The sequence below is a fragment of the Oncorhynchus mykiss genome, chromosome 12, assembly GCF_057628025.1.
Source record: "Oncorhynchus mykiss isolate SJ-2025 chromosome 12, ASM5762802v1, whole genome shotgun sequence".
Taxonomy (NCBI): domain Eukaryota; kingdom Metazoa; phylum Chordata; class Actinopteri; order Salmoniformes; family Salmonidae; genus Oncorhynchus; species Oncorhynchus mykiss.
In genome coordinates, this window is record NC_143033.1 from 24,116,808 (window position 1) to 24,127,615 (window position 10,808).

The following is a 10,808-nucleotide window of genomic DNA, read 5'->3' on the forward strand; positions in this document are numbered from 1 at the left end:
CTGAACTGACATGCCTAGTTAAATAAAGGATAAATAAAACCTTACAGTGATTGTTTTCAATTAAAATAGTCAAAAATAAACAAAAATAGCTTCTTAGCAAAGAGAAATGTCACAAGCAAGAATTTATCTAGGACCACCTGGGAGGGATCTGAGTGGGGAGTGGATACCTGAAAATGAGCTGTTATTGGCTTCCTTATTGGTCTATTAACTAATTTACCCTCTTATCCCAACAAAACAGGCTGACATTTCAGGTGGTCTTTTCAGACAGTTCTTACACTAAAATATTGCATTTTCATAATTTTCACAATTTCACAGTACTATTCCAACCTCATTTTACAGTATTATCTCTGTGTTGTGTGCTTATTCTTCCATTTATATATTCCAGGTCATTTTATGAATCATAAATAAATAATAGTTATATATATAATTTTAGTAACACTGACAAATGTGTGGACTAATGAGTCATAAATGGTTAACAGCTAAACGTTATTATAAAGTGTTTGCCATAATTTCATATTCTTACACTTTACACTCAACTTCTTGCACTACACAATTGAGTTAGACCTAGAAGTTATCTGATATAATTGAGTAACTTTACTACATTTGTTAAAAGCGTTGTGTCCCCATTGGGCCACTAAAGGCCTAAACAATATATGAAGTGATTCATGAAGTCCTCAAAATGTACTTTATTTTACAGTACTTAAATACCTTACATGTCTGGACAGGAGTTGGCACCTCTCAGTTTTGGACCGTTTCGTTCATAAACCCATTTACCAGGATCCGGTACCTCGCAAGCATGAAATACAATTGTCCTTGTTTACAATGGAAAAATTCTAAAACAAAAAAGCAATCATAGTTCAAGGAATTGATTTGTGTTGGGCAGGATCAGGTTCATGGTTTGCCAACATTGTAGCCTATATAGACTAACACGTGGCCATTGTTGTGGAGAGAGTGAGTATATCTCTCACATACAGTGCATTCAGAAAGTATTCAGACTCCTTGAATTTATTTACATTTTTTTACGTTACATTTTTTTACGTTATTCTAAAATGTATTAATTAAATGTTTTTCCTCATCAATCTACACACAATAGCCAATAATGACAAAGCAAAAGCAGGTTTTTAGAAATGTATTAAGTATTAAATATCTTACTTTTAAATAAGGTTTGCTTGAAATTTAGCTCATGTGCATCCTGTTTCCATTGATCATCCTTCAGATGTTTCTACAACTTGATTGGAGTCCACCTGTGGTAAATTCAAGTGATTGGACATGATTTGGAAAGGCACACACCTGTCTATATGAAGTCCAACAGTTGACAGTGCATGTCAGAGCAAAAACCAAGCCATGAGGTCGAAAGAATTGTCCTAGTGTGCCTAGACAGCATTGTGTCGAGGCACAGATCTGGGGATAGGTACCAAAACATTTCTGCAGCATTGAAGGTCCCCAAAAACACAGTGGCCTCCATCATTCTTAAATGGAATAAGTTTGGAACCACCAATACTCTTCCTAGAGCTGGCTGCCTGGCATAACGAGGGAGAAGGGCCTTGGTCAGGGAGGTGACCAAGAACCCGATGGTCACTCTGACAGAGCTCTAGAGTTCCCCTGTGGAGATGGGAGAAACTTCCAGAAGGACAACCATCTCTGCAGCACTCCACCAATCAAGCCTTTATGGTAGAGTGGCCAGACGGAAGCCGCTCCTCAACGACACATGACAGCCCGCTTGGAGATTGCCAAAAGGCACCTAAAGGACTCTCAGACCATGAAAAACAAAAGTATCTGATCTTATGGAACCAAGGTTGAACCCATTGGCCTGAATGCCTAGCGTCACGTCTGGAGGAAACCTGGCACCATCCCTATGGTGAAGCATGGTGGTGGTAGCATCATGCTGTGGGGATGTTTTTCAGTAGCAGGGACTGGGAGACTAGTCAGGATCGAGGGAAAGAGAAATGTACAGAGAGATCCTTGATGAAACCCTGCTCCAGAGCACTCAGGACCTCAGACAGGGGCAAAGGTTCACCTTCCAACAGGAGAACGACCTCAAGCACAATGACAAAACAACAAAGGAGTGTCTTCGGGACTAGTCTCTGAATGTCCTGGAGTGGCCCAGCCATAGCCCAAACTTGAACCCGATCGAATAGCTGTGCAGCGACACTCCCCATCCAACTTGACAGAGCTTGAGAGGATCTCCAAGAAGACTGTGAAAATCACACCAAATACAGGTGTGCCAAGCTTGTAGCTTCATACCCATGATGACTCGAGGCTCTAATCGCTGCCAAGGGTGCTTCAACAAGTACTGAATCAATGGTCTGAATGCTTATGTACTTTTTTTTTTTTTTGCAAAAGTTTTTAAAAACCTCTTTTTGCTTTGCCATTATGGGGTATAGTGTGTAGATTGATGAGGGGGAAAAAAACAATTTAATACATTTTTGGATAAGGCTGTGACTAAGCAAAATGTTGAAAAAGTCAAGGCCTCCGAATACTTTCAGAATGCACTGTAACTAGAATGAGATTCATTTCATATCATCTCTCTCCCTCTTTGCTCTGATAGACATGAAAATGCAACTCTCATCTCTCCAGTGTTGAGCTTCATCACGTATTTCCTTATAGAATCCTTACAGAATTCCCTGATTAATTGAAATAGGCTACATTTGACAGTTGTACTGTATAATTTCTGCTTCCTGTTCAGAAACAATTTCAATCATTCCCAATACTAAACCAGCAAGTGGCCTATAATTTAGCCACAGAGGATCAAGAGCTTTTAAAAAAAAATTAGACTAGCTATGGATTGTCTGTAGTCCAACCACAGGTCATGCCTTAAGGCCTTTTGCAATATTGGAAAGCAAATGGATCCTCTTGAAAAGAGTAGACTAATCTGTCTGTAGGCTACAAAGTTATTAACTTCCAAGTCGGGCTATTGAGCTAAAAGCATTGTTTTACAAAGTAAAACAAGAGAGAGATAAGCTTTTGGCATGAGCACATTGCCCGTCGCTGGTCAATGAGTTTGAACATCATTTGGTGAGTCAGTGAAACTCAAAAGCTTTTTTAGGACTATCATTTCCTCCTCATATTGTACATTATGTGTGTCTCCACACACCTAGGCCTAGGCCATTGATGAATTCAAGACAAGGTCGTTTTTATTTATCTCAGATTCTCAGTTTGTCAGTGTCAAAGTAGCCTGTCATTTAGATCATTTGGGAGGTGTTAAAAAGTATTCTAAAATTATGTAGAATTTGAAATGTGCTTATAAAACGTCACATTTTCCACAGACCCCTAGGCTACAAAAATGATCCCCATGTGTGCAACTTCTCCAAGCCTTCGACTCTACTGCTTATATGCCAGTACTCAAAATCGATGGTTATGCATACAATGCAGGTCACCCCCCTGTCGGGCTCACTTTTTGCTCCGGCACCTCCTAATTTACAAATGAAACAATACACAATCCTGTAACCATAAAATGTTCTTCATAACACCTACGACATAACTTTTGCTTATTTAGGGAGCCATTTATCATAACAGCATTGTATATGATACAACAACACCAGGTAATGGATATACAACAAATTATTCTTATTATTGTTATTTTAGAGTAGTACAATAACGGATCAACAACAGAAACATAGAGGTCAATAGATGTATGACGGGATTGAATGTTTCTGAGCTCATCTAGCCTGTCACTCAGCATGTCAGTTGGCCAGTTTCTTCTTCGATTTAAGGGAGACTTTGATTCAGTTATATCATGGGGACAAATACTATTTGTCAGACATCAGAACAACCACACTGTACTCTGAACCAATCACCCTATTACAAAAAAAGTGACTTAGAAATGTGATTTTCAGATCAGTTATATCAATAAAATCACGTGATTACCTTGTAAAATAACATTTCACCCCAAAAAATATAGATATTTTGAATAATTCACTATAACCCATTTAATCAAATTTGCCCTCCTCAACAGCTTCAACGGTAGCTCCCAAACCCTTGGCACTAGGAACATTTATAATGCAAGTCTAACTACTGCACTGTGACAATTAACATGCCTTGCACAAACTCCTGTCATTGTGTACATTTCTATTTTAGGGCATTATTATTTATGTCATCATTGCATGTAGTTACATTTTACCATCAAATTCTTACACAATACACCATTGAGTTAGACCTGGACGTTGTATTGTATCATGCAGTATTGTACAGGTAACTGACAAAATAATGGAAACACTTTATTATACCTTTATTTCAACAAGGAACACAGACTGAGACCAAGGTCTCTTTTACAGCTGGGCCCTGCGTATACATGTTTACACATACAGTTTATGTACAATGATTAAAAAACTAAACAAGACAAACAAAACGATCACAGACAACACAAAACAAACAGATTACATTTACTAACAGCACAAGAACTTGCATTACCCGAAACAGTTACAAGCAATATAAAAAAAAAATGCTCCAATAAATATTTAAAATGAGCAAGGGGGACAAGAGTCTCAAGTTTAAGTTTAGTCTGCAGGTTATTCCATAAGCAAGGAGCGTAACAGGAAAAGGCAGCCAAACCCAACTCTGTGGAAGTCACATGGGCCTCAAGTGCAATCCATGTTTGAGACCTGGTTTTAGGAATTCTAATTCTAATATTGATAAGTGATGATAAATAAGAAGGTAACTTTTTCAGAAGTGCTTTATAGACAAACGCGAGAGCATGTTGTTCTCGTCTCATGGACAGCGAAGTCCAATCCACATTTTGATATTAAACACAGTGGTAAGTTCTGTAGCTAGCACCCGTAATAAACCTAAGTGTGCAATGATAAGTAGCATCCAGAGATTTAAGTGTTGATGCCGTAGCATGCATGTAAATAATATCCCCATAATCTATAACAGACATAAAAGTAGCTTGCACAATTTGTCTTCTATTTGTAGAGGACAAACATGTCCTGTTTCTATAGAGACATATTCATTTTGGAAATAAGCAATTACAACAACAATATAGTTTCAAATAACATTATCAAATTTGTCAAATTTAGGAATAAAAACAGAATTATAAACGCCTTAACTTGAGAGTTAAAATATGTTTAGCTGTCACTTTGAACCATGGATAAAAGAAAGCATAAATTATTGGATTAATTAAGGAATTAACAAATGGCAGAAAGCTTAAGTAATTTGATGATTGGTGAGAAAAAAACTGGATAAAAAAAATTGGAGTCCAACAAGATAGATAGGTGAAAACTACAATAGATAGAGTTTTTGCTGCTTTTCTCTCAGTCTTATTCACCTGTACAGTTTTAACACCAGACTGGATGGCAGCCTCTACTGAAAATACCTTTCTGGCCTGTGATCTGGCAACCACAAATATTTTCAAATAAAGTGTTATAATAATATAGCATGGGACAACCATTGCAATTACAAGGTCAATGATGCTACTCGAGTCATACACTTCAACAATAAAACATTCTTCAAAACACCTTCTAGGTACTTCTAAATTTACAGTTAATTTTATAAAAGCAGCATTGTATATGATACAACAAAACCATATAATGGATATACAACATGTAATTCTTGTTATTGTTATTTTAGAGTGGTAAAATAAGGGATCACACACAGCAACATAGCGGTCAATAGATATCAATACCAAATTGCCGAGAGATAAGGATAGAATGAAATAACTGATGTAGACATAAAACACACAGAAATATTTCCCCAAAAACCAACATGATTCCATTATTGCTACGGTCCCTACTGGTATCACAATCAGTCCCACCAGGAGATCTGCCACAGCCAGAGAAAGGATGAGCAGATTGGTTGGAGTGTGGAGCTGCTTGAAGTGAAAGACAGAGATGACCACCAATATGTTCAAAAAGACTGTAACCGCTCCAATTGATAAGAAGAATATGTACAGTGTTATGTAAATCGATGTTGATAGCAAAACCTTTCTGCAAGAAGAGTTATGTTCTGGAAAACAGTTCTGAGCATCTTCGTGTTCCTCCATTTGTAATAAAGGTTAAAAATACTGAGGTCCTGCTCTTGCTTAGTCCTGTGTGTGACTCTGTCAGGTCAGCCTTCTGACAAACTCTGAGCTCTGCCTCTCTATTTATACCTGAGTGACAAACATACACTCCCCCTCCTCAGAGTATCACGGCACACAAAAACACCACCAAAGCATTTAGTGTTAGGAAATGTAAAACTTGTATTGGAGGTTTGAAAAAGCTTCTGAAGTTTGTAATTTGTAATTACAAATGCTGATGCTCCAGATACTCAACTAGTCTAAAGAAGGCCAGTTTTATTGCTTCTTTAATCAGAACAACAGTTTTCAGCTGTGCTAACATAATTGCAAAAGGGTTTTCTAATGATCAACTAGCCATTTACAATGATAAACTTGGATTAGCTAGTTCAACGTGCCATTGGAACACAGGAGAGATGGTTGCAGATAATGGGCCTCTGTACACCTATGTAGATATTTCATAAAAAATCAGCCATTTCCAGCTACAATAGTAATTTACAACATTAACAATGTCTACACTGTATTTCTGATCAATTGCATGTTATTTTAATGGACAAAGAATGTGATTTTCTTTCAAAAACAAGGACATTTCTAAGTGACCCCAAACTCATGAACTGTACTGTATATTTGGGCTCTCGAGTGGTGCAGCGGTCTAAGGCACTGCGTCTCAGTGCTAGAGGCGTCACTACAGACCTTCGATTCCAGGCTGTATCACAACCGGCTGTGATTGAGAGTCACATAGGGCGGCAAACATTTGGCCCAGCATCTTACTTGTTAGTTTTTAGCCTTGGTAGGCCGTCATTGTAAAGAAGAATTTGTTCTTAACTGACTTGTCTTGTTAAATAAAGGTTAAATAAATAAACAGTGTTGGAAAAAGTACTCAATTGCCATACTTGGGTAAAAGTGAAGATACCTTGATAAAAATGACTCACCTAAAATTGAAAGTCCCCCAGTAAAATACTACTTGAGTAAAATAAAAAATATATATTTGGTTTTAAATATACTTAAGTATCAAAAGTAAATGGAATTGCACAAATATACTGAAGTAAAAGTATAAATATTTTCAAATTCCCTGTATTAACAAAAACCAAACGGCACAATGTTCTTATTTTTTGTTATTGATGGATAGCCAGGGGCACACACCAACACTCAGACATAATTTACAACCGAAGCATTTTTGTTTAGTGAGTCCACCAGATCAGAGGCAGTAGAGATTACCAGGGATGTTCTCCTGATAAGTGTGTGAATTGGACCATTTTCCTGTCAAAATGTAACAAGTCCTTTTGGGTGTCAGGGAAAATGTATGGAGTAAAAAGTACATACTTTTCTTTAGGAATGTAAATAGATAGTAAATAAAGATAATAAATAATAGATAATAAATAGTAAAATACAGATACCCCAAAAACTACTTAAGTACTTTACACCACTGTAAATAAATAAAAAAAGAAAAAATTAAATACAGTATATTAGTGAATTGGGTCGTCAGGTCTTGTTTGTCATTTGTGATCTTCTGAAGTCCCTTCCGTACAGATGAGCAGTTGTTGGTGGATAATTGTTTTTCTAGCAGCTCCTTATATTGTCGTTTGACTTCCATTATGTTTGTTCAGTAGGTGTTTTGCCACCATGTACTGGTCATTGTTGCTGCTCCTATGTGCCCCTTACTTGGCAGAGTGAAGGCCTCTCACCTCTGCATTGAACCATGATTTATGATTGTTGGATGTGACAAAAGTGCTGGTTGGAATGCAGTTTTCCTCGCAGACACTGATGTAAGATGTTTCCCTGTCTGTGTAGTCATGTATGTTGGTATTGTCTTCTTTGAAATGGTCCTAATCGTTGGAGTCCAGGCAGTCCTCTAAAACCTTGTGGCTGACATCCTTGTAGGGATTTTCACCTAAACTGTATTTGCTATGCCCAGCTAAAAGACAGTATAATGAGGGCCATGAAGATTAGGCTAGTAAACCTTTATATCCATGTAAAGGTGGAGAACTGCAGAATATAGGGGACTGGTACATATTTGTGTGATACTTACTGAATTTTCACAGCACAGGCTCATCACACACATCTGTTATTGTTTTTCATCTGGCTGTTCACCCTTTGAATCCTTTAAAATTATTGTTTCAAACAGAGGGTTCAGGGTTATTTGTCTTATTATGAAGTTATGTAGAGCAATTGTAAAATAAAAAACAACATCCTCGTATTTTCAGGCACTAGTTTCATGACTTTCACTGTAGTGTTTTCCCCCGCCGGCGGACACAGACAACTCCCGAGAGCCAGGCACTTATTTTGGTACAACTTGTGTCCATCTAAGACAAACAAACACATCTCTATTGAAAATGTTCTTGCATTTGACCTTTTAAGATGTGTAGTGGGATTGCCTCGCTCAAGACGCATTCAATGGTACAGTTCACTCTGCATTACACGGAAGTCAAGTTTATGAAACAAGCTGGTATACTACCGCTTTCATCCATCGGATTGGAAGCAGCTAACTGAATCCAGCCATATGTCAAACATATGTCAGACTTTTTGTTTTGTTTAAACAGCTTATTCGTTTTTGCCAGCGCAAGAGGTTTAACTCCCCAAAGGCCTCAATGGTCCATTTCTTCACTGTATGTTTGACAGGCTTGCAGGTTTTTCGTTCCTGTCTGTATGAGGGAATGAGTTGGATCATCACATACTCATACTTTCCGAGAGTGGCATGGAGTGCCCCTTTAATGATGCTATAACAATGGTCCAGATTTTCCCATTCTCTTGTGGGGCATTTTGCCCGTTTTTTAAAATCTGGGCAGATCGTAGCTCAGACTTTTGTGGTTGGAAACCCCTAGAATGATGAATGCAGAATTCAGGTATTTCCTTTCCTCCTCTGTAACTTTGACATCCAGAAGCTGTCGTGTCATCTGCGCACAGGCTTGCTGTGGTATGTACACACCAGCCAGTGTGCTGCAAAGTAAGTTTTATAATTCTGAATTCCTCCTGTAGATAGCTGGCTATGCATCGATGGGGGCACAGTGAGCTCATGTCATGCCTATGTAGCAGACATGAGCCGTTCATGATCACGTGAGGAGGTAGCCTCGCCTGCGAACTTCAAAACCTGTGTCTGCCCTCAGTCCAAGGGGGAATTTCCTGAATTTCCTAAAGATGTTGGTTGCTCACATGGGAGACCCGGGTTCATATCCTGCCTATTACAATGGCACCCCATGTTGGGCACTCTCTCATGGGGGAGGAGGTCAAAGGGGGGGTAAATATAGCGGACATGAGTCGGTCATTATCACGTGATGAGATAGCCCTGCCTGCAAACTTCAAAACCAGTGTCTACCCTCAGACCGGGTTCATATCCTCCATGTTACGTCACTAAAGGTGTGAATGGCTAGCTAGCTAGTGGCAGTATTGTCAAGTATACTGTCATCAAAACACATTGTTTGGACTGTATGAAGCAGGGCTCTCCAACACTGTTCCTGGAGAGCTACATGTTGCAATTGCAACATCAACTACTTAGTTACCTGACCAACTACCAATCAAAAAAACATAATAATAATATAGCTCGCTGTTACCGTAGTCTGCACACATTGAGGAGTGACAATAATGATGAATCCTTGATTTTGGTTAAATGTATTTTATATTAAATAATTGTAAGATTTTGGTTGGTTCCATTGAAACATTGTTAAAGTACAGTATTTCTCACATGTTGGTATTTTGAGTTTATCTCTATAATTATATTGTTTCTATTTTTTAAAGTATTGTTTGTGCATTGCCAGTCAGGGGTGCCAGTCATTTTGGAGCACATTGTATCATAAGGCTTTATATAAATGGCCTGGACTTCATAGTTTACAGGCCACATCAGGCCTGCAAGTAGGGTTAAAAAATTCCCCCAACTTTCCCGAAAAAATCTTCCAACCAGGATTTCTGTAGGACCTTGGAAATTTACCAGAATTTTGCAAGACTAACTATAAGTGATGTGTAATTTGTATTGGAATCTAGCCAGCCTATCCAACAGTTGAAATGTTTTATTCACTCACAACCTGCATTTAAAATGACTACCAGGGTTAATAACAGTGAGAGGAAACTACCTAAGCCATTTAAACTGGAACAACCATTTCAGTTGCACAAATTCAATGATTAGATTAGTTTAGAATTTTTTTTAATCTTTGTGTAACATAAAATTTAATCAATCAATTACTCAATGTGCATGCACCCAGAACCACAACAAACATCTATGTTGTAAGTCTAATGACTTTACCTTGCAAAAAGTCCTGTGATTGTGCGAATCTCTCTTTTGGGGCATTATTATTTGTCATTTTTTTCACATTGTTACATTTTAACATCAAATTCTTACAAAATACACCATTGATATAGACCTGGACAGTATATGTTATCAAGCAGTATTGTACATTACTACACTTGTTAAAGACATTGTGTCGCCATTGAGCCACTAGAGGGTGGTGTTAAATAACATCTGGATTGATTCATGACGTCCTCAAAATGTACTTTACTTTTAGAATACTTACATACTATTTATCATTAAATAACATGGAACAAACACAGACTTTGGTCTTTGGAATGTACATCCCAAAATGACTAAAATGTCTTTATAACAAGCTTATGCCTTTGGCAATTAACATGTCATTATACAATCCAATACGGCCAAATCATGCTGTATCAACACCACATTCTGAATCAACACCAAATGTATCTTTAATAACAACAGCTAACTGAGATAAGTAATGTAAGTATATTATGAAAGAAACAATTACAACAACAGTATAGTTTGAAAATAACATTATCAAATCTGTGCTTGACAAACTTTTGAATAAAAATGTAGGAA

General features: G+C 37.7%; 1 protein-coding gene across 1 annotated transcript; it reads right to left on the bottom strand.

Annotated features, from left to right (window-relative positions):
* Positions 1–5,029: 5,029 nt before the first annotated feature.
* LOC118937816 (trace amine-associated receptor 13c-like) lies at positions 5,030–5,977 on the bottom strand. The gene has a single exon (XM_090191365.1). It carries the CDS (start codon positions 5,975–5,977, stop codon positions 5,030–5,032), a length of 948 nt encoding a protein of 315 aa, XP_090047491.1.
* Between the last annotated feature and the right edge of the window lie 4,831 nt (positions 5,978–10,808).

Excerpts from the sequence above, each read along its gene's own strand:
- LOC118937816 (XM_090191365.1), bottom strand. The coding sequence starts at position 5,977 with ATGGAGGAACACGAAGATGCTCAGAACTGTTTTCCAGAACATAACTCT.